Genomic DNA, 25549 nt, shown 5'->3' with positions numbered 1-25549 from the left:
AAACACACAGCGGAATCGTCCAGCAAGTTCATTATGGTATGGGAGGATGATGCGTATATTTTTGTTGGCGTTGGGTTTTGGTGGATTGTTAATTTTACTTTTGGCGGTGGAAATAGTGTGTTGAATGAGTTGGGTTGGGTAGTTCCTAGCTGTAAATTTTTCTGTGAGGTATTGAAGTTCATTGGTTAAGTCATTTTGTGAGGGCTATATTTGAGGGCATTATGTATTTGGTTGTATAAAACCACTTTTTTTGTGCAGAGGGGGTGGTGCGAAGCAAAATGTAGGTATTTGCCTGTATGTGTATTTTTTCTGAAAATCTTTGTGCCTAGTTTGGTACCTGATCTGTAAACAGTGAGGGTGAGAAAATTAATTTGGTTGTTGGTTTCAATTTCAAGAGTGAGTTTTAACCTATCATGTATTGAATTAAATTTTAAAAAGAGATTGTCTATAGTGGACCTATTGCCTATTATGAGTATGTCATCAGCGTAATGGGTGTATAATTTTATTTCTGGGGGGAATGGTTGTAGGATTTGGTTCTCTATTGTGGCAAGGTAAATTTCTGACAGGGGGTGGAGATACCTAAACCCATGGGTAAACCGAATATTTGTTGGAAAATTTTATTATTGAATCTGAAATATCGGGCATCTAGTAAAAGTGAAGTGAGTTCAAGGATGTTATTAATAGAAAGAGAAAGAGAGGTACGTTTAGTCAAAGTGTTATCTGTTGTTAAGAATTTCTGTAAAGCCTGTAAAGTGTATGGGATATGCACGTTGGTATATAGAGATATTACGTCAAATGATGCTAGAATATCTCCATCAGAAATTGTAGTATTGCTTATTTTCTGAAAGGCCTGATTGGTGTTGCTGATTTTGAATTCTGAGAATCTGGTAAGAGGGGATATAATTTTAACTAAGTAGGTGGATCGATTTGCAAAAGCTGACTTACTGAAAGAGATAATTGGTCTGAATGGGTGGCCATGTTTGTGTAGTTTGGTGATGCCAAACATGTGAGGAAGGATGTTGTTGCGGATTACTATCTGTTGCAGTGTGTATAAATTGATTTCTTTATTTTGTCTGAGTTTTCTTAAGATTAAATCTAGTTTATTTTTAAGTTTGGTGATATTATGATCGTTATCAATTTTATATGTGTTTTGGTCGGCTAAAATTTGTTCCATTTTCTGCGTGTAAGTATTTTTGTCTATGATGACAATTGTGTCACCTTTATCCGCTTTTTGTATAATAACATCTGAAATTTTGCTTAATTTTTGTATATCTAGAAGTTGTTGCTTTTTAATATTAGATTGGGAGGAGAGTTTGGAGTTTATTATGCTATTGGTTTGGTGTATTATTCGCCATGATGGAGATATCCTAGCATCATTTGACGTAATATCTCTATATACTAACATGCATATCCCATACACTTTACAGGCTTTACAGAAATTCTTAAAAACAGATAACACTTTGACTAAATGTACCTCTCTTTCTATTAATAACATCCTTGAACTCACTTCACTTTTACTAGATGCCCGATATTTCAGATTCAATAATAAAATTTTCCAACAAATATTCGGTTTACCCGTGGGTTTAGGTATCTCCGCCCCCCCCCCCCTGTCAGAAATTTACCTAGCCACAATAGAGAACCAAATCCTACAACCATTCCCCCCAGAAATAAAATTATACACCCGTTACGCTGATGACATACTCATAATAGGCAATAGGTCCACTATAGACAATCTCTTTTTAAAATTTAATTCAATACATGATAGGTTAAAACTCACTCTTGAAATTGAAACCAACAACCAAATTAATTTTCTCAACCTCACTGTTTACAAAACAGGTACCAAACTAGGCACAAAGATTTTCAGAAAAAATACACATACAGTGTATATGTATTTTTTCTATGTGTATCAAATACCTACATTTTGCTTCGCACCACACCCCCTCTGCACAAAAAAAGCGGTTTTATCCAACCAAATACATAATGCCCTCAAATATAGCCCTCACAAAATGACTTAACCAATGAACTTCAATACCTCACAGAAAAATTTACAGCTAGGAACTACCCAGCCCAACTCATTCAACACACTATTTCCACCACCAAAAGTAAAATTAACAATCCACCAAAACCCACCGCCAACAAAAATATACACATCATCCTCCCATACCATAATGAACTTGCCGGACGATTCCGCCGTGTGTTTACAGGTACTGATATCTCCCTTATTTTTTCAGCTTATAATAAACTCGGATCCTTATTCAACACTTACAAAGATGCACACAAATACCCAACCAACGATTTGAACAATATAATTTACTTGATTAAATGTCAACCAAACTGTGATGCCTGTTATATTGGTAGTACTACTACCAAGTTTGGTTCTACCAAAACCTCGAACACTCACGCGTACTACCACTATAATAGTCTTAGATCGGGACAAGCTAGTACAGAACTCACAATTCATGCCCAATCACACTCCTTTAATTGACTCCGCTATCACCATTATAAGACTTAAAACCAGCCACAAAATTCTTCAATATGAAGCCCTCATTATCGAATGGTTTTGACACAATACTAATCTCAACATCCTAAACGCAAAACTTCCCTTTCACCTTTCCTCGGCTTGGAATCTTTCACATCTAAGATTCCCACGTGTCCCAAAGAGCATCACGAGAGTATAGAAAATTCCTTAAAATACAGCATGCGTTACTTCTCATTTAACACCGCCAACTGAAGACGTTATAACGTAACGAAAGTCTGTCGTCACGACTATTGGCAATATCAATTTTTTTATGTTCCAGATTAACTATTTTCTACTTTATGACAACCAGGGACTGAGTAGTGCACTTCTGCTTCCTTGCGCTTATTTTAAAATTCCGTTAAATTAAATCTCATTCCACCTCATATTTAGCCATCAGTCTTTTCATAAAACTATTGGATTATATTCAAGGTGAGTACCGCACTTTAAGAATTTCATTTTGCACTTTAAGAATTCTATAACTTTATACTTACACTTTTATTTTATTTTCAGCAATACACTCTATGTTCTTAGACCTCAGAAGGCACCAGGATTTGCATATGCATGGTTGGAGTTAGTATCCCATAGGGTGTTTCTAGGTAGGATACTAGCACTCACCCCTCAGCAGAAGGTAATTGTGCTTTGGTTTATTTTTTACTTTTTTATTTTCTTCTAATTGACCACTATTCACACAAATGACTATATAATATCTTTTAAATCATTATAAATACTATACATTCGGCGCTGGTGGCACCAGCTGTATGCTAGCTAAATTAGTGCGCTCTTAAAAATTAATAAATAAAGAAGGTTTTCGGGAGTGTTGCTCAAAAAGAAGTTATATTTTAGATAAAATAAGTGTGGGTGAGTGATAGGTTAAGATTTGGGACCTAAACGTGGTTTTATTTTTTGGACTGAACTTTTTAAAATGGTTATCATTATTATGTTCGGACATAGGAAATTTCAAGGTCATTAAATTTTTAAGGAACTATAATCAGTCACTGGGAATTCTTAGTAGAATAGTTGTGCTACATGATAGCTTTGATGTAGAAGTTTTCAGGATACCAAATTGTATTTAAAAATACTCACGTTTTGCTGAGTTATACATTATTGGTATTTTCAAGGTCACAGTAATTTTACCGAGTCAGCCATTAGATGTTTCCAGGAGATAAAACTACAGCAGTGCCACCTGCTTGGTCAGTGGTGACTAGAAATTCGGCATAAATTGCGTAAAATTATGACATCACGAGGCAGCTTCATCACTGAATAAGAGCTACTCCATTTATATGGCTGCGGCAGGTTTAGTAGTTTAATTTGTTAAACTACTAAAGCACCGAAAGATATATGCTCCCAGAAGGGCCTCCCATGGCGGAAAGGTTTCAGTGGAGACGTCAGACGAAACCCGTTTCAAAAGGTCCACACACGACCTTTTCAACTAAATTGTGATCCAAGAAAGCAACGGGAAACTACTTGGATTATCCTTCCCTTGAAAACTTCAATGATAGATTACGCACATTGAAATGCTACATCTGGCCAATACTGCTCTACGGTGTAGAAACCTGGACTCTAACATCAGCCACTACAATAAAGCTCCAGGCCTTCGAAATGTGGCTCTACCGAAGAATGCTGAAAATTCCGTGGACAGCCAAGATAACCAACGCACAGGTCCTGCAGGACATGCACACGGAACGGGACCTGCTCAAAACCATCATCAGCAGGAAATGCAAATACCTAGGTCACATCGCTAGGAACCAACAAAAATATCACCTACTACCACTCATCCTGGAGGGAAAAATCGAAGGCAAGAAACGCCCAGGCAGACCGAAAATGGCATGGCTAGATAACATCAACACCTGGCTTCACATGACAACAGCACAAATTCTACACGCAGCGCTAGACAGAGAACAATATCAAAACGAAGTCACAAACGCCATTCGGCAGCATTAAAGAAGAAGAAGATACATTCGGCAGGACATCGTTAACCTTGTAGCAGTTGCACTGGTTAACACTATGCCACCAAAAAAAATAAATAAACAACATAAAATATCTATTAGAATTATGCAGCGACCAATCACATTGATGTGAGAGAACAGGCCAACAGTGCAGTTCTGCCTAAGTGACTGTGTATGATATGCTAGTCTATTCTGTGCACGCCAGTGCAAGTATCGTGGACATTGCCCCCTACTAAGGTGGCCCTTAGTATTGAATGTATCTTGAGGCCAAGCAATTTCTCTCTGCAGGTGTTTCTAGTGAATATTTTTCTATCTTGAGTTTAGCATTAGTATTAGAAGAGGCATATGATGCAAGAAAGCAAGCTTATATAGCATCAGAAAAAAAAAAAAAAAACCTTCCCATTTCACCCATCCATTCACTCCAAATGTTTGTCTAATTCAGCCTTGAACATATTTCAGTTGTTGACCTCCACTACAACAGATGAAAGTTTGTCCCAACTATCAATCACCCTATTCTACAATTTTTGCACATCTATTCTGCAATTGTTGTTCCTCAATTTGAATTTGACTCCTCAGGTGTGTAATCTAATCAAGAAGAAGAATCCCATCAGCATTGAGCTTGATCAAACCATTCAAGGCCTTATACACCTCAATTAGATCACCTCGCAGGTGCCTAGTCTCCAGAAGGGCAATGAGTGAATCTCGTTGCCCTTCTCTGTACTCATTCCAGCAGCTCTACATCCTTTCTAAAATGAGGCCTCCAGACCTGTATGCAGTACTTAAGGCATGGCTTGGTACAAAGGGATAATCACCTTCTTATCCCTACTAGGAAAATTCCTGTATATCATTGACAACTCCCATGACCTGCTCTGGCAGCATGTCTGCACTTCTCAGAAAACATATTTTACAGCACAATTACCCCAGGGGGCCCTATTCATTCTCCATACCCTGAGTGTATGAGTGTAATACCCTGAGTGTAGTACTACGCAGTTGGTACGGTACTCTGAGGTTACTGCTACCTATATATATATATATATATATATATATATATATATATATGCAGTAATTTACATTTGTCAGTGTTGCCACCTCTCAGTCCGTCTGCTCAACTTTTCCAGATCTTGTTGCAGTAGTGTGCTGTCACAACTGTCATTAACATCCCTGCCAACCTTCATATTGTCTGCAAACTTAGACATTAATCCTGATATACCTTCATCTTTTTTTTTTTTTTTTGGTAGTTGGCGCATCAGCTTCTGTGGCCATAATGCACCTCCCAAGGTTTTTGCAGTACTTTGATCCAAGGCGGGATTCGAACCCGCGACGTTTAGGTTGCCAGGCAGGCAATTTACCCACCCGGCTAGCCCGGTCGGCTATACCTTCATCAATATCATTGATAAATACAGAAAACAAAAATAGGCCCAATACAAAACCTTTGGGGGTCTCCACTAATAACATTAGTCCACAAAGAGTTTTGTCCAATGATTACAAAACTCTGCCTTTTTCCACTCAACCATCGTTTTATCCATGGTAACAACTTGCCCTTAATGCCATACTGCTCCAATTTGTATAGTAGTCTTCCATGTGCAACAATATCAAAAGCTTTCCTAAATCCAAATATATGATATCAAAATTATTTTTTCATTCAGTTCCTTTGTGATCACATCAAAGTATCCAATCAAATTTATCAGACAAGACTTTCCCTTAACAAACCCATGCTATGTCTGAACTATAACTGCAATCTTGTCTAGATGATCCTGCATTGCTTCTTAAACCAGTGACTCCATTATTTTCCCTGGAAGAGAAGTTAAACTAACAGGTCTGTAATTACTCGTGTCACCCTTTGATCCTCCTTTGTGAATTGGGGACACATTTGCACATCTGTCCATGGGGACCTATTCTGAGTCCAAAGAAACTTTCATAATTATGGCTAAAGGTTTGATTACTTCCTTTGCTGCTTCCTGAATATAACTGGATATATCCTATCTATCCCAAGTTTCATTTTCAATTTCAACGATTGCTCCTCCACTTTGCTCTCAGTTATTACAAATCATTTAGCTCCCTACCAGAGCTTTGATAAGCTTCTGGCCTCCACTTACCTAAAGACTTCCTCATGTGTGAATGTAGATGCAAAATACTCATTCAATTTGTCAGCTACCTCAGCAGGTTCATCAACAGTTGAACTGTCGGGGTTAAGTGGACCATTCTGATTCATCCCCTTCCTTCTAGAGTATATATAATTAAAGAAGTCTTCCTGTTTCTCTTTGCATCCTTTGCCAAAGATTTTTTGTTCTCTGCCTTCACTTGCCTGACCTCCTTTTTGAATTGATTACAGACTAGCTTATATCTACCATAGGCTTCTGTGTCTGCTGATAATTTATATGCATCCCATGCATTTTTCTTCTCTGTCACGAGTCTCATTAGTTCGTCTGACATCCATTTAGGCCTAAACCTTGGTCAGTATTTCTTGTTATGAAAAGCCTAGTAGTTTCCAAGTTTAATTCCTTGAATGCTTCCCTTTAAGTTCTCATTTTATTTCTGTAATGTAGTAACTTTTTTTTTTATTTATTAGCCTACTGACTTGATTACTCAGTGGCACTATACTTTTTAATAGTTTCTATGATGAGAATTTATTAAAAACATGTGGAACCTGCTGCCCACTCAGAAGGAGAATTGCTTTTTGAGCAATTATTCCTCTGAGTGGATAGCAGGTGCCTCTCTTAACCTCTGTTTTCTTCCCTCTAAATCAGGGGTCGTCAACCTTTTAATTCCTACCCCCTACTTTTGTATCTTTGTTGATGGTAAAATTTCCTTACCGCCCACCGGTGTCGCAGTAACTCAATTTAGCCTCTCGTCCACAAGTATACTTCAAGAAGTGTCTGGTGAATTATTATCTATATATTAAAAGTTTGGATATGGAATTCAAAAGTAAATTGCAAAAGCATATTTTAAAAAGTCAAACTCGCGAAGTTGTTAGCAATGTATTCGATATATGGAGGAAGAACAAAATTTGTAACAACGGACAAAAAACCCCACCGCCCACCATGAAAGCTTGAATCACCCACTAGTGGGCGGTAGGGACCAAGTTGACGACCACTGCTCTAAATAATTTCATATTCTAGAGGGCGAAAGCAGATCCTTTCACCTAAGCCTTCATGTTTTCATGCTTTAGCAGTAAAATGACAGCAAACCATAGCCATGCAAACAACAGTAGATATACATCGAAATTAGATGATAGTTTGGAATAAGGTCTTTTATTGACAAAAACACTGCAGGAATACCCTTTACTCAAAATTAGAAAAAAATCATCACCCATAATACAGCACAGACTGACCTCAATTAACGCGATTAATTTGAGATGGAGAAGGGTTTAAAATGATTCAAAAAGACAGTTCCCCTTGCAAGTTGATAGCTATGCAAACATAATACAGGCTGGCCTCAATTAACGCAATTAATTCGTTCCACAAGCGCATCATGCAAAATGGAAACGCATTAATCGAATATAATAATCAATAGGAAAAATTATAATTGGTCCTTTGACCTTCAGGAATGTCCATAAAGAATTTTCAAAATACAGTACCTTTTAGATAACTTATTAACTGTATACCCTGTAAAATATAATGAAAATAATTATGGAATTAAATGTTTATTGCATAAAACAGCAGTTCCCAAACTGTGTTCCGCTGAATATTTTAAATTTTCGAGGGAAACACAGCGATACTCGATATCTGTCAGACACCGCATTAACTACTAGCTCGATGTAGTTCACAGTTTCAACATATCTTATTAAGTTGTTTGGACCTAATTACTTAATAAACAGAACTGTTAGGTATTTCTTTTGGTCTAGGTGCGCCGTGAAAAAATTCCCGAGACACTAAGGGTGCCGTGAACCAAGAAAGTTTGGGAACCTCTGACATAAAATACACAATGAAGAAACAATTTGTTACAGAAATATTTCAACATGTTGACTTTCTCTTTTCATCAGTCAATTTCCGATAGCCAACAACAGTCTTCTCTGGGCCCTGGCAAAATAAATATCGCAGACAACCTCAAACAAAAGGTTTGAAGTTCTCTGCGATACGAAAGATTTTATCTAGTTCTATTACCGCTATCTGCTTTGCAGGAACATTTTCATCTAGCTCATTTAAAAATTAGAATTTTTAAATGCAAGTCTGCATTGGCTTTATTAGCGAGAGACAAACAAGTAACACATCTTCTTCCGATGGGTGATGGAACACACTGAGGTGGGCAGCAGGCAAACATTTGTTTATCACCCGTCCGACATGCAGTAAAATTAACGTGCGATTCAAATTGTTTTCAACTATCACATAAAAAAATAAAAAAAATGATTCCGTTAACTGGAAATTTGCATTGTGAAAAGTGGTATAATTATTTCAAATAGCTGTAACTGAAAAGCACGTTAATCGAACTCGCGTTATGCGATGCCTGCCTGTATCTTGAAATGATATCTCCAAAAGCAAAGAAGGCAACAACCTGATATAAGCAGAAACACCCAAACGTAGGAGGGTGGTACAATAAACCTCTGCAGCTAGGCCCTGACCTAGCTGCAGAGGTTGACCCTGTTGATTCTTGGCACAGGTTTTAGTCCTTCTCTACATAGCCACCATGCAGATTTACACATTTTTCCCATTGATGGATGAGGCTACGGATACCATTTTTGTAGAAGTGGTGAGGTTGGTCTTTGAACCATGACCCTGTTGCAGAAATGTGTGTCACGTCATCAGGGAAGTGGGTCCTCCGAAGAAATGATTTGTGGGAAGGAAACAAGAAGTCCGATGGTGTAAGATCGGGTGAGTAGGCTGGATGGGGCAGTATTTGTATTTTGTATTCACAAGTGGCCGCTTGTGTTGTTGGAATTTCAGAAGTGTGAACTGGGGCATTGTCTTGAAGCATGCCACACCTACATGTTTTGATTTTCTCCCGTAATTTTGTGAGTTAGTTGGCATAATAGGCACCTGTAATTGTTCTATCTTTTGGCAGGTAATCAGTCATTACGCCTTTCTCATCCCAAAACACTGTCAGCAAGACCATTCCTGCTGACACTGGACCTTTGCCTTCGGGGGGGGGGGGTACCATGATGTCACCATTCCATTGACTGCTTTTTGCTTTCAGGGTCGAAATGGTGTATCCAACTTTCATCCTGAGTGATTAGACGAGAAAAAAATTCTTCCTCATTTTTTTGGCACAGGGCTAACAACTCTTGTGATTTGTGTTGTCGATCAGCCTTCTGGAAACCAGTCAATAATCGGGGAATCCATCTTACACTCAATTTCCGTAAATGGAGTTGGTCATGAAGGACTGTTTTAACAGAGCCCACACTAATCTTCACCTCCTGGGACAATTCACGCACAGATATTTGGCAGTCTTCCATGATTAACGACTCCACTTTTCTGATCATGCTGTCATCAATGGCTGAATGGTGACGACCTGGAATGGGCTCAGATTCTACCGATGTCTGACCACACCTAAACTGTCTATGCCAGTGCTTTACAATGCCATAGGATGGTTTGTTATGTTTGTTAGTTATTTTGATTTTTAGGAGCATTAGCAACTAAGGCCATATTGCTCCGGGAATATGCGATGGTCATTCCCTGACCTTTTCCGCATCCTCCGTATTTGGTGGTGATGGGCTCGAACCCTGGTCTAATCAAGAAGCATGTGCTACGCACTGCTGCTCCTTCCCACCTGGCTACAGAGGCGCCTACCCCATAGGATGGGGCTTCATCCTTATATACAGCAGTCATCTTGTCGTCGATTTCTTTAGGAGATTTCCCCTTCAAGAACAGAAACCAGATTATAGCTCTGGCTTCAACTTTGTCCACGATGCTACTTTGTCACGTGTTCAGCTCTGTAAGAGAAAAACAAATTAAGACACAGGGCTGAAATAGAAATTTTACACCTTTAGTACAGAGATGTGTATGATGCTACACACAAAATATCATGACTCTGCGATATGTGGAAGTAGGTGAGGGCGATTCTATATTGAACCACCCTCATAGTTGAAATGAATTTATGGTGCTGATGTTCAAAAATAAAATTTCATAAACTTTATCCCAAAGAAGGAAAGATCACAAAGCCTTTAACTCAAAAAAAATAAATAAAATAAAATTAAAAATTAAAAATCAGAACAAGTAACTGTCAGCAGCATAATTAATGCAACATATTATGCTGTGCAGTTGTTGCTCTGTGTTAAAATTCAAAACAAAACGGAAGCAGTTATCTGACAATATACAGCCAGGGCTCGCACAACGTGAGTTCGATTAACGCATTTTTCAGTTACTGCTATTTGAAAAAATTATACCACTTTACACGATGCAAATTTCTGGTTAACGCAATTTTTTATTTTATTTTATTTTGTTATTTTTTTTTTTTTTTGTGTGATAGTTGAAAATGATTTGAATCGCACATTAAGTTTACTGCACGTCGGACAGGCGATAAACAAACATTTGCATGCTGCTCGCCTCGGTGTGTTCCATCACCCGTCGGAAGAAGACGTGTTACTTGTTTCTCTCCCACTAATAAAGTCAATGCAGACTTGCATTTAAAAATTCAAATTTTTAAATAAGCCAGACGAAAATGTTACTGCAAATCAGATAGTGGTAAAAGAACTAGATGAAATCTTTCGTATCACAGAGAACCTCAAACCTTTTGTTTGAGGTTCTCTGTGATATTTATTTTGCCTGGGCCCAGAGAACTGTCATGATCTGCACAGAATTTCAGACAAAATAAAAGCCATAATCCAGCAGTACAAGCCAAAAAGGAATCTACCTTTTTGATCCTGTCTTTTTGAATAGCATAGGTAATATCAGTAGTACCAAAGAAAGCAACCTTTTTATGTATCAGCCAAAAAAATTCAAAACAAAATATTCATAATATTCTTGTTCCCACAAAGTAATCATTCAATTTTAGTTTAAACTTAGTCAGATTTACTACCACCACCACCACATTAGGAGTCAGCTTATTCCAAAGTTGCTTCCTAAGCCCACTGACTGTGGGTGAACTTCTTCATGGGATACAATCTTCTGTTATTCCCTGAGATTTTATATTTGTATATTGCCCACAAGAGAGAGGAGACATTCATTGTTCATTTTACTCAATCCATTCAGGGCCTTATACACCTCAAACAAGATCTCTCTTCCTTAATGTCCAGTTTTTCTCAGTCTTTTTCTTTTCACACCAAAAAAAAAAAAAGTAAAACCATATTAAAATCAGAAATTTTTAAAAATTGTGTGGATTTCTCACTTTTCTTAACAATTGCAGCTGTAATAAACACCAGACAATAGTTTTCCCCAACTGTTCCATTAGCCATAAAAAAAAATAATAATAAATAATTAAAAAGCACACTTTATTCTGAAGGTTTTAATGTAATGTTTATGCATCATAAGCATTACATTAAGGGGATACTTAATGTAATATTGAGCTGCATGCCCACAATATTATCTCTCAATTTAGAGAACAATAAATATTAGTAAAAGGTCTTAAAGCTCATTAAAAACTAATCACAAAAGGTTATTAAAAGTTTATTTCAAAGTAAATAAATGTAGGGGATGGAAGTGCCTATAACTTGTGTTGTTGATAGGAAAGAAATACAAACCAAAATGCTGACCATATAACATAACACCGATTGGCATATTATTTGGAATTACTGATACACTACCTTACATTTGTCAACATGAAACCTCAGTTGCCAATTCTCAGCCCATCTGCCTAATTTTTCTATATTGTGTGGAAGTGACATACCTTAATTACTGTCATTAGTCACATACATCATCTTCAAACTTAGACATTAAGCCTGATGTGCATTTTGTCATTAATAAATATTGAAAAGAATAAGGGGCCAAGCACTGAACCCTGGGAGACTAGATTAATAACATTAGTCCAAAAAAGAGCAATGCCCATTAATAACTTTTCTCTCTTCTTCAACTCAACCTTCCATTTATTTATAGCAGTAACTTTTCCCAGTGCTCCAATTTGTGCAACACTTATGTTGCACAATATATGATGTCAAAACTCATTTTTTTGGAATCCATTTCCTTTGTTACCGCATCATAGTAACCAGTCATATTGGTCATACAAAGTATTCCCTTAACGAATCCATGCTGTGACTGCAGTATAACTGCATTCCTGTCTAATGTCCTGCATTACTTCTTTTACCAGTGGCTCCATTATTTTCCTGGAACAGAAGTCAAGTTTACTGGGTCTGTAATTACTTCACTCCATGGTTCCCCCCCCCCCTTTGTGAACAAGTGTGGCATTTGAACATCCTCCAGTCTGTAGACATCTCCCCTGATGCTCTAACAGTTATGGCCAAAGGTTTGGTTACTTGTTTTAATATAATTGGATCCCACAGCTCAGTATTATTTAGTATTTTGACTTCAACAATTTCCTTATCCACTTTCTTCTTAGTTGGGATTTGATATACTTCTGGCGTCCCGATCCTTAAAAACTTTTTCACATATGAATGTAGTTGCCAAACTTTTACTCAGTTTATCAGCAACCTGAATGGAATTATCAGTATAAGCAAAGAATTCTTTGCTACTTTCCTTTGCATTCTTAGCCATGCCTCCTCCTTATGCAATCTAACGCAGATTGAGAAATCTTAATGACTTAATTGCAGACTAATTTGTATTTGCTGTAGGTTTCTGTGTCTCATGAAAATTTATGATCATCTCATTCAGTTTTCTTCTTTGCCACTAGTCTCGTCAATTTATCTGGCATGTATTTACATCTAAACCTTGAACATAATCTGTTAGTTGGTATAAAAGCTTAGTAGCTTCTATGATTATTTCTTTGAATACTTTCCATTCAGAATTTAATCCATCATATGGTGCAGTGGAGATCGAGCCAAGCTGCAAGGTTTTCCGATCTTTAAAAAAAAAAAAAAAAAAAAATTGTCCCAGCCTTATTAAGAGCCTAAGTACTTTCAAGTAAAACTATGGCAAAGTTTTTGGTAATAATACCATCTCTTTAGCTGCTGTCACCATGCAACTTAAATTTTTTATAACACCATTACCCATATTTTCATGAAAAATAACACAATAATTGTGTTATTTTTCTCGAACATGTGTGAAATACAGCCTGACTTTTCAACTACTATCCTTTGGTGGAAAAAGGCCAACTATGTGGTTCACTGCTTCACGCGACAAGCATCTCTTTTTATATCATGATTTGTGAGGAACTATATGAAAACAACTTAAAACTTGTTTTTATTCATTTATTTATGTAATATCTCATCCATCATAAGTTGCACTTTTGAAAGAGTGCTAGATTTAATTTTATTAATCTGGAACTCTTTCAAATCTGACAGATTAATTTTATTAATCTGGAACTCTTTCAAATCTGACAGATTAATTTTATTAATCTGGCACTCCTTAAAAAATAAAATTTGAATGATTTTTACAAAAAATTCTTATTTCAGCTATAAACATGAAATTTTAGATTTTTAGTTAGATATTTAAAAATTTTATTGAAAATAATTACTGTAGATATTAGAAAATTTTATTTTTGCACTATTTGCTTTTAATCCAAGGTGGTTTCTTAGGAATTTTATAGAGAAAAAAAAAAAAAAACACTCTTAATATGAAAATGTTATTTTGCATTTAGAGTCTATATAGTTTTGGGAATTGGTGTGGAAAAAGATAAAAATAAATAAACAGATAACAAATATTGAAAAATGGCTACAATATAAGATTTAAATTTGGGGATTGACTTAATTTCCATGTGCATGATGATATTTCCAAAGGTTATATGTCCTCTTAGGAGAAGGGTGTTGAAAACAATTGTAGACTACAGTAGCCTTTGATATTCTAAGCTCTCTAAGCCCATTGTTGTCACCTTTACAATAGCAAAATTTACCCTTTGCCCTTGACAGTAGTTTATATCTTTAAGTAGATCCACTGAGAATAAGTAACAACAGTCTTCTCCTTTGGGTGAAGCGTTACTTATTGGAAGTAGTGCAATGTCATGGCAACTCGTCGTGAAGGTATTCACAATATGAGATGTAACTTAAACGATGCCGCTATTGCAAATTTGCTAATCTATATTTAGCTGTGTATAAATGATGCAATTGCACTAAAATACACATAGATCCCACATTAATACACAATAATATATTGTGTTCTCTGCTGATAACCAGATCAACCTTTCTTTTCTTTTGTTACCTTTGTAATATGCTACTGTTGAAAATAGTCAGGGAGTATTAGCAATATGGTGCAAAGAAGCCCAAATCTTTTGCTGAGCCAGCTGATTCAACTATTACCAATTTTGGTAACATTCTAGTGATTTACAACTAGCTGGCTGAAAGATGACTTCCACCAATCCAATCAGTACTACTTCCCATGTAATTTTAATATGCTCATTAGTGGTGGGTTTGTTTGTTTTTATGTAAATACTTAGTACCATGTATGGGTTGGTTGAAGGCCGAGAAGACAGAAAATACATTGAATGTTAGACATGAATTTGTGAAATATGTTGAAAGTAAGGTTGTTCCAGAAAAAAGAAATGGGAGGAATAAATGAGGAAGAGGGGGAAAAGTCTGTGAGGCTGTAGATGGACAGGTAATGGATTTTGACTGGTGCAACACATCTGAATTAATTTGATAGAGTGTGAGAAAATTACAGATGCCAATTCAGAAGAACAGTACTTGTGGAAATATCTAGAAAAGGCATACACAGAAACTGAACATCTATGAGACAATGGGAAGAAACTTTGCAAGAGACTGGCCAATAAAAGTTTCAGTTACTTGTTTTTCCTCTCCCACTAAGTCAATAAACATCTAAAGTCATACCCTAGCTGCTTTTTGAAAGATATATTATTTACACAGCATAAGGACAGTAGCATGAAACATGGCATTCTCTCAAAATAGCTGCTACTGTTCAGGAAATCAACATACGTGGTTTCAAATTTTGTGAGCCTTGAAAGATGCTAAATTTGAAATAAATTTTGAGATAAGCCTGAAAATGAAAGTAACTAATAATATAGAATATACATGATGTTTACATATTATGTATACATAATATGTTTATCAGAGGTTATCATAATGATTTGACTGTAAAGTGTATACTGTACTTTATATCTCCTAGTAGTTGGCAAAAATTTCCAAAATAGCCGTAAAGATAATGATGGAAACACATTATAAATCACATTATGCTTCTAGGAAAGAGATGTAGTTTATTTGTAGACAACTTGTGATGGTATAGCTGTAAGAGCTAAGTGCCTTAGTGCTATGCCCGACCTTTCCATTGCAAATATTCTTTTTTTAGCTTTTAGTTTACCGAATGGATATAAACTCCTAATATTAATACACATAGCTGTGATTAAAGGAAATATTGTTTACTTTTAAACATATTTGGTTGTTCCAAGCAATATATACTTTTAATTACCTAATTTAAAGAATAATTGCATTGCTTCATTAGTAATTTATCTTTTTTAATTATAGGGATGGGGCATGTATGCCCAACTTCTTGTTGCCCTCTTCAAGTTCTTGGCACCATTTTTAAGAAATGTTGATTTGGCAAAACCAGTTCAACTGCTCTATAAGGTGAGGACTTTTTATAATTTTTTTATAATAATCTCAGTAGAGTCAGACTATAAGTCTTCTATATTTTGGGTGTTGCTTACTAGAATGCATTAGACAATTCATTGTGAAGGATTTCTCAATGTGAACTCTTATTTGTGATGCTGTTTTGCAAACCCTGCTTGAATAGGATGCAGGTGACCCTAGTGTCAAAACAGTTAGGAGTTTGCGTTTTGAAAATTGGTGGGTATGTCATTTAGAGTATGGGGAAGCGATTTGTAGAAGAAAAAAAATTAGTTCAAATTTTTGCCACCATGGGAAAAACTCCGCTGCACATATGTAAAAGTTGTCATTTACTTCAAGACGTGCTACCTACACAAATGACATCCTGTTAGATAAAAGTAGGAAGGCCAACCCCACCATCAATAACCATTATGGCGTTTACAAAAAAGGAACGTGCTCTTATAGTATAACTGTTCTACCAGAATAATAGTAACGTTAGTGCAGCACTACATGAATATTGGAAAATTAAGGGTTTTGCGTAAAGGACCTTTGATGTCAGTGGGGCTTCGAAAACTAATAAAGAAATTTGAAGCGACCAGGGAGTTAGGTGTAATTCCAGGCAGGGGATGACCATCTACCAGAACTGAGGTAGTGGATGAAGTGGCAGTTGCAATGGCCTCCAGGTCAGAGTGCAAAACACTACCAGTCAGTAGTGCCATAGGTGTGTCAAGAGACTTGAACCTTCCTTGGTCTACTATATGTAAAGTGCTTTGAATAATTTTGCACTGGTCCCTGTACAAGATTCACGTTGTGCAAGAACTAAAAGTCTTGTGATCAGCAATGAATAGACTTTGTTCTACAATTTCTGGCTCATATGGAACTTGACGATACATGGGCTCGAATGATCTCGTGGTCTGATGAGGCACATTTCACTCGTCCATCTGCTGTGCATGAAAGATCACTTATGGTGTGGACTCACAGTAAAGTTTATAATCGGACCATTTTTCTTTGAAGAGTCTACACCTCATGGCCCCATAAGGTGTACTGTAACTAGTGTTGCGCTCTTCTAAGATCTCACATTATTCCCGCTCTGCAAGAAAGGCAATGCTTGGAGACCATAGTGTTCATGCAAGATGGTGCCCTTCCCCACGTTGGTTGACAAGTGAAGGAACTGCTCCGTTCAAATTCAGAAATGATCGCATCATTTATAGAGACTTTCCGCAGTTCTGGCCAGCCCGATCAGCAGATCTCAATCCCTGTGATTTCTGGCTATGGGGGTACCTGAAAGACAGAGTTTACCATGGCAGCATACAGACACGTGTCGATTTGAAAGCAAGCATTAAACATCATGTAGCCAACATCCCCAATGAGATGCTACTCGAAACTGTCGCACACAGTCCTCCGTTTTCAGAATGTCATCTCAAGTGAAAGAAAGCACATAGAACAATATCTGTAGATTTCTAAGTTCTGATATTAAAATCTAATCCTAAGTTAAGTATTCCATTGCATGTTTACAGTGCCAATTTCTCCCCTGGTAACAGAAATTTGAACTAATTTTTTTTTCTTCTACAGATCACTTTCCCATACCCTAAATGACATACCCACCAATTTTCACATTGCTATCTAATCTTTTTGACACTAGGGTCTCCTGAATAGGGAAACTTATTTTATAACCACCTGGTAAATGTGAAGTGAAGATGAAGACGTATATACAATAGAGCTTGGATGATTCGAGGCTGAAGTGGCATCAAAATTATTTCGAATTAAATAATTCTTTTTTATAGAATAAAGTTTCAATGGGCAGAAGACTAATTCGAAATAAACAATATTTCCAGTTAAGCAATTTTTAAATTTCCAAGCTCCACTGTATATGAAGTGAAGATGAAGGTGTATGTTGCTTAGATTACACCATTACATGGTATAATCAAGTACATGTCTTCATCTTTCTTCTTTGTTCTACAGCAGGGGTTCTTAATCTGGTGCTTGCGAGCAACAGGTTGGTGAGCATCATTGCACCCAAAAATTTAAATTGAGAAATATAATACTTGTTTGCATAATGTGGCTAAAAATTTAATTTAAAAAATGCATTTTTAATCTTTAAGCAAAAAAAATTTATATTTTAACATATGGCACTCGCATGGATTGTAAGCAGCAAAATCTTGCTTGCTTAAAGCAAAACGTTAAGAACCCCCTGTTCTACAGTGTGGTGGTCTTTGTCTTAATTATTTAGTCATTTCATTTTCAAATTTTGGGTTTGCTTTAATTTTTATTTTTATTTTATAGCTTTATACTGGCTTACTTTTCAGTTTGCTTATACTTTTGGTTTTATATAAACAATTTTTATGTTTCCAAATATTGTCATGGATATGACACAGACCTTTTGCTATTTAAGTGTGTGTGTGTGTGTGTGTGTGTGTGTGTGTGTGTGTGTGTGTGTGTGTGTGTGTGTGTGTGTGTGTGTGTGTGTGTGTGTGTGTGTGTGTGTGTTTTAACCAAAAACTCCAAACACCAAAGGTATTAGAACCTACATTACTTGGTACCATACATGGGTTGAGGGTTGAGAAGATGAAAAAAGATGCTTATTGACATTAGACTTAAATTCCTGTAGATTGTAATTTTCAGGAAATACATGTGAACAGGAGATTGTTCCAGAAACCAAAAGCTGAAGGAATAAATGAGGAAGAAGAAAAGTTGGTTCTGTGAGTTTGAAGTTGGGATGCTGACTGGTTGTAGTGCATTTTCAGACTGGTTTGGAAGAGAGAGGGGTAATTATAGAATCCAATTTAGGAGAACAGTGCCCATGGAAGTATCTATAGAAAAGGTATGCAGCAGAAACAATGTCTTTGTAAGAGCTGGATCATTAATTTCTCTTACTTCCCTCTTTTTATTGGAGTCTAGAAGCCTGAAAGAGGTTATAGGGGCACCACCCCATGTGTGGGAACAATAATCCATGATAAGGCAGATTTGAGTAAGGAGCCATTTAGAAAAAAAAATTAATGCCAAGATGCAAAAGAGAAAATCCAGTTTTTTAGATGCAGAGGAATCAATATTTGTAATTTGCTTATGCCAAGAAAGAGATTGGAAAGTCAGAGTAATCCCTAATAGAGATATGTGATCTTGTTTAGAAATCTGAGTGTCGTAGAAGATATGCATAGGAGCAAAAGAATGTTTTTACTAGATATAAGACAGGACTGAGTTTTAGAAGGATTGAAATTAACTAAGTATTATTAAGTGTTTTAGGAATTTGTATCTTCTTTCCAATTTTCTTCATCTCCCCTCCACCCCACCTCATTCTGCTATATGGTGAGCTTTGTCTTTTCTTATTTAGTTATTTCAGTTTCAATTTTTAAGTTTGTTTTTATTTTAATTTTATAACTTTATTCTGCCTTACTTTTCAGTTTGTTCATTCTTTTGGTTTTATTTAAACATTTTTTGTTTCTTATTTTCTCTTTCTTTCTCTGAATTGTTTCAGGTTTGCAAGGTATTTTTCTTCTTGAAGTGAGTTTTAACATCTTCCTTAAGTTTTCACATGTTTAGTATCCTTGCCTTATTCCAGCTGCAGTTGCACCACTTTGGTGCAAGTTTTTATGCAGCTGTATTTTAATTATTTTTACCTTTTTTATTTTTATTTAATCCATTTCCAAATTTTGAGTTCGTTTTTAAAGCTTTACTTTGTCTTTCTCTTCTATCAAACTGAAAACCTACAGATATTAAAAAGCTGCACAAAGCCCCCCCCCCCCCCATGGACCAATCCTCTTCAAAGTGCATTATCTGGATTGGACATATGAAGGTAATTGCAAAAACTAATAAAGAAAATACACCAGCCTTGTAGGAATTCTGGAAAAAAATCCAGTGTCCTGGATGCAGTTAAGATTATCACATGAGCATAGTGTGATATGAATGGAGTAATATTAAACGAATTCTGAAACTTTGAACCCAATCAGGAAGCAGTGGTAGTTGAGTTCATGGCTTTTGAACTTAGAAGTTGAGCTTCAGAATGCTGTAGAATTTCTCAGTTCTCATGTTAAAGAATTATGGAGTGGTGAGCTTAATTTCTACTCTTAAGACTAAGGGATTAAGTGAGGCATTCGTTGTTTTTGAAGCAAGCTAAAGATTTGTTTTTGAGAGGAGCACAAAATTTTTCAGTGGCACTGATCAATGGCTATGTGCTACCATCAAATATGTGAGAAGAAAAAGGGAAGACCAGACAAATAACTCTGAACTCCTGCTGCTACTATATCCTCTGGCGATTCATTTGATGCTACAAAAATTATGAACTTTCCCCACATAATTCTTTTAAATTCGTAACAGATATTCATTTATAGGTTGTATATCTACAGTGTTCTTAATATTAATAAATATGTTGCCACTGATTTTTTTCTATATTTTGCTATTTAGCAAAATGTAGTATTTCAAGAAAAAGTAAACAGCTTTTTCTTTCATAATATGAGTTATTCTTGTTTAACAAATGGTATTCTGAAACCAAATAATTCATTATAGCAGGAACTTTAAAGAAACAAATTATCAAAAGTAACTGATTTTTTGCAAAAAATTGTAACCTCTGATAGTTGTTATTGTTTAATTACCAACATTATTTAAAAGAGATTGTAAGTGAAATTATGTCTGCACAATAAATAAGCCTTTTGTCTATACAGTAAATGTATGCTAATATTGGATACTTGCCTATTAAATGATAAAATTTATCATTTAATAGGCAAATAATGATAAAATTTGCATCCTCAGAATAAAGACACATGTATTAGCAGATGGTGGCAAGTTTTTTTTTATTTTTTTTTTTATTTACCAAATTTGTTGTAACCTTGATTCATTGTTTTATATCATTCATGCAATTGTATGCACGGACATAACACAAAACTGTACAAAGTCTGTTGAAAATAATTTTGTGTACGTTTGCTTTTTTTTTTCCAAGGGTACTCTACGTGTATTGCTTGTCCTTTTACATGATTTCCCAGAATTTCTCTGTGATTATCATTATGGCTTCTGTGATGTCATCCCCCCGAATTGTATTCAAATGAGAAATTTAATTCTAAGTGCATTTCCTCGAAATATGCGCCTTCCAGATCCCTTTACACCAAATCTGAAAGTGGATATGTTGCCTGAAATTGCCCAAGCACCAAGAGTTTTAACTAACTTTGCAAGCCTAATTCAGCCTAATTTTAAAAAGGTATTGTTCTCATTTTCTTACTATTTCTAAAATACATAATTTTAAGAACCTGTTTTTGTGAAACTTCAAAAGTCTGTTTTTGAATGTGTGTGTATATATATCCAATTAACTTGACTTTTTCACACTAATAAATAAATAAATAAGTAATGAGTAGTTTGGCCAACAAGTAGCACTCTGTCAAACAAAATATTTATTCTTTATTTATTAGTGTGGAAAGTGAAGTTAATTTCATAATTTTAATATTTACTGTAAAAATAATTTTGTACCATGTTAAAATTAAGTGCAATTGATATCCATTATTTGTTATTTTGTTTCAACATTATAAGGAGTATCCTGCTTCCACCATGAAAGCTTCTGCTTCCATGGTGGCAGCAGGATACTCCTCACATCTGCTTGATTCTTATGTCACCTTATGATGGACTCTCTTGAACTGAACTTAATCACCTGACTTCCTGTTTCCATAAGAAAACAAGATTTTCATTGGTGAGTTCATGGGAATAAGAGGAAAGTGGCTCCTGAACATCTGCTTGAATTTTGGAAACTGGAGTTTTAACACACCTGCCTCCATGTGGTGGGGCCAGAAACCTCAGAAAAGTCATCTCAAGAACGAAAAGGAGCAAACAAGAAACTAGACAATAGGATGATCAGAACCCTTCTGTTGCTAATCTACTTGTTGAAACACATCAGAGGCACTGAACTGCTTCCTAAAATGGCTGCATTTGGAGGACTGCCCATAAAAGTTACCTGTAAAGGAATCATTATGGAATGGGACTTTATGAATTTCACTGATGAAGAAATTGCACAGGAACTATCTGATCAAAATGTCATTCAGGCTAAGAGAATTCTTGTCAAAAGAGATGGTTACTTATTTTGATCAGAAATATTTAATTCATACCAAATACCATGCATACCAAATCTTATCAATGCTTCAAATGCCAAAAACTTGGGCTCTAGCTAACAGTATGTCAAGGATAGCAATATGCACCTCCTCTGAGTCCAAAGAACACATCTGTGCTGAATTCTCTGTACTAAAATATTTACAATACAAAGGTAATCACTCTGTCTACTCAAAATACTGTGACATATGGAAAAAAGAAATAGATTTCAAGTTATCAAACAATGCACATGAATGTGCACATGCAGAAACGGAAGACATTGCATTTCAAACCAATATCTGAGTCCCTCGACATCTCAATAGCAAACCGGACACATTCACTATAACTACACTAACAACAATCTCTGTATTGTAAAGTTATATTCAAGCTGTCAATCTGGTCTCACATCCACCATACCCTGCATCACAATTAATCACAAAACCTACCTGCCTGCTAATCTAAGGACCCAGAAGCATTATCTCTTCTGACAATGTAGATGAGAAAGAAAATGGGAATGAAATCCTCAAAATATATGCAGAGGACAAGATGCACAATCAACTTGTCTTTCCTGAAAAATAGAAAATGAAACTTGATCAACATAAGCAGACAGCCTTTCGGAAACAAATTAAATACCAAAGTTAAGCAGTGCATTTAATAGTACAAGGGAATTGTGAAGATTTTAGCAACATTGATGACATTCAGGACTTATTAAATAAGTATAATACCACAGGTGTCTCTCGCTCTCCAAAAAACAAACTTAACTCCATAAACAAACATGATAAAAAAAAAAAAACTGTTACATACTTATCAAGAGTGATGTACCAGTTGAGGTACATCACTCTTGATGTGAAAAGTCACCCCACTGGTGTCACACAGTGGGGTGACCATTCTGACTGACTCCAAAATAAACCTGTAAATGCATCCACCTGCAAAAAAGCCCCTTGATATGGGCATTTGAATGTGGTGAGTGGACTTCCCGTGATGCTGGCCCTCCAGATTAGCATCATAGGAATCCAGCATATTTGCTGTGCAATACAATCCCCTAGGAACTCAGTGAGGGGATCGTGGTTTTTGAGGGGCCCATCTGCTACACACCACTTTGCCCCCCCCCCTGTTTTGACAAGATGGATTGACTTGCACAGCATCATTGGGCTAATGGATTTGCCTGCATGGGTCAACTGTGTTGATGCCACATCATCATCATCAGTGATTTTCAATCCACTGCAGGAAAGCCTTTCCAGCAACCTGCCATTCCTTCTGTTTTGTGCAATTTCCATCCATTTACTATCCATGAACTCTTGAATTACATCTGTTCATCTCCGTTGTTTGCCTTCCAGGTTTTCTTCAGTTCTTCTCCTCTTGGGTACCAATCTGTTATTTTCTTAGTCCATCTGTCATCATGTCTTCAAGCTATGTGTCCTGCAAAAGTCCATTTCAGTTCTTTAGTTTTGATAAGAATGTCCTTTACTTGTGTTTGTTGTCTAATCCATGTTTCTTTTCTTATCCAACAGTCTGATTCCTAATATAATTTGTTCCATTCTTCGCTGTGTAGGTTTCCGCTTCTCTTCCATTCTTTTGGTGAGTGCCCAAGTTTCACTTCCATAAGTCGTGGTGAGGAGTATGCATACATTCATTCATTCATTATTTTAGGTTTCAGACAAATTAGGATATTGCTCCTCAGTATGTGACTATATTTTCTGAATGCCAAAGAATAAATTTTGATGTTATACATCAAAATTTATTCTTCTCTTGACTTCCAGCCATTTATCATTTGTTAGAGCTAATGACTTGTCCAAGATAAGTATATGAATCCACCTTTTCAATTTCTACTCCTTCAATGATTATATCCCTTTCTGTCCTTGCATACTTGTTCATCATTACTTTTGTTTTAGCCATATTCAACTTTAGCCCGAAATCCTTGCTAACTCTGCATAACTGATTAAGGTTTTCCTCTGATTCTTCGAGATTGTGGCTTATCACAATCTCATCTGCAAATCGTAAATGGTTTAGGTACTCTCCGTTCACATTGACTCCTTTCTGCAACCAGTCAAATCTTCTGAAAGCTTCCTCGAGGGCAGCAGTAACCATTGGAGATTGTCTCCTTGTCGAACTCATTTCTCAATTTTAAATTTGCTACTGTCTTTGTCTAGTCTAATAAAGCACGTAGCATTCTCATATATTTTCTTCAAAATCATAATGCATGGGATGTTTATGCCTTTTCATAATCCACAAATGCCAGGCAGAATGGTGTTTTATATTCATTTGCTTTCTCTGTTAGCTGTGATATTATGTGAAGGTGATCCATAGTTGAGATTCCTGTCCTAAAGCCATCTTTCTCTTTCAGTTGATTCTCATCAAGTATTCTTTCTAATCTGTTAGTGGTGACCTTTGTGAACAACTTGTAGATGTGGGACAACAAGCAAATTGGTCTATAATTTCCAATTTCTGACTGATTTCTCTCCTTTCTTATACATCAAAATTATGATTGTATTATTCCACTCCTTTGGCATCACACCTTTCCTAATGTATTTTGTGAAGAGGTGCCAGTTTCTATGTCTTGTCTTTTCCTCCCAATTTTAACGACTCTACAGTAACTTCATCGTCACCTGGGGCTGTCTGATTCTTCATTTTCTTCAATGCATGTTCTACCTCATCAGGAAGGATATGGGGTATGTCATATGTGTTGCTAATTTGTGATCCATCATCTCCACTGTTGGTATCATTCCTTTTCTCCTTATATAATTCTTTATAGTAGTCTTCTGCTAATTGAATTATGCCTTCTCTGCAATTTATAAGTACACCATCACTATTCTTCAATTTCATTATCATTTGTCTTTCTGTATTACTGCTCGTGACTGCTGGTTTAAGTCCTTTGTTTCTCTTAATGCTTGTTCTACTTTTCTTATGTTAAGTCTTCTCATGTCCTCTCTCTGTCTTTCTAATGGCTTTGCATAATTCAGTATATTCAATTTTATCCTCATCGGTGTTTAACTTGCTCTTCATTTGTTGTCTTCGTTTCATCATAACAAGTATTTCTTGACTAATTTTTTTCTTCTTTGGATTTTTTTTTACCTATAGGTTTCTTGAGCTTTATTACTTTCAGAAAGTTATATTCCTCATCGATATCTTGGTCCTGAAAGGTCTACACTCCTTTTTCTCCTCTTCTGTTATCTCAAAGACCTTTTTATTATTTACTCAGGTCAGTTTTTTTCCTTTCTTTTCTTACATCTATATCAAGTGTGCATCTTACCATTCTGTGATCGCTTCCAACATTTACCTTGTTCAGGATGGTTGTTTACAATACATCTTCTGTTAGTGAGGATGAAGTCAATTTCCTATAGTTGGTTTTTCCATGTCCGCTTTCTGTTCACCCTTTTCTTCAAAAAAGTGTTGATTACTGACATTCCTCGAGATTTTGTAAATTCCACAAGACTTTCACCTCTTTCATTTCTTACACCAATTCCAAAGTTTCCTATAGTTTCCCTTTCT

General features: G+C 36.1%; 1 protein-coding gene across 6 annotated transcripts in view; it reads left to right on the top strand.

The window, feature by feature from the left end:
• The window catches only part of Not1 (CCR4-NOT transcription complex subunit 1), a 710948-nt gene that overhangs the window by 650173 nt on the left and 35226 nt on the right, over positions 1–25549 (top strand). For all 6 annotated transcript variants that reach the window (XM_090381951.1, XM_090381950.1, XM_090381952.1 and 3 more), the window contains 3 exons: positions 3029–3146; positions 15920–16021; positions 20931–21185. In XM_090381951.1, coding sequence (XP_090238077.1) covers positions 3029–3146; positions 15920–16021; positions 20931–21185 — 475 coding nt within the window. The remainder of the gene's footprint in view (positions 1–3028; positions 3147–15919; positions 16022–20930; positions 21186–25549) is intronic.

Source organism: Mastigoproctus giganteus, chromosome 9, assembly GCF_048544385.1.
Source record: "Mastigoproctus giganteus isolate SK-2022 chromosome 9, ASM4854438v1, whole genome shotgun sequence".
Taxonomy (NCBI): domain Eukaryota; kingdom Metazoa; phylum Arthropoda; class Arachnida; order Uropygi; family Thelyphonidae; genus Mastigoproctus; species Mastigoproctus giganteus.
This window is presented reverse-complemented; position numbering and strand designations above follow the sequence as displayed.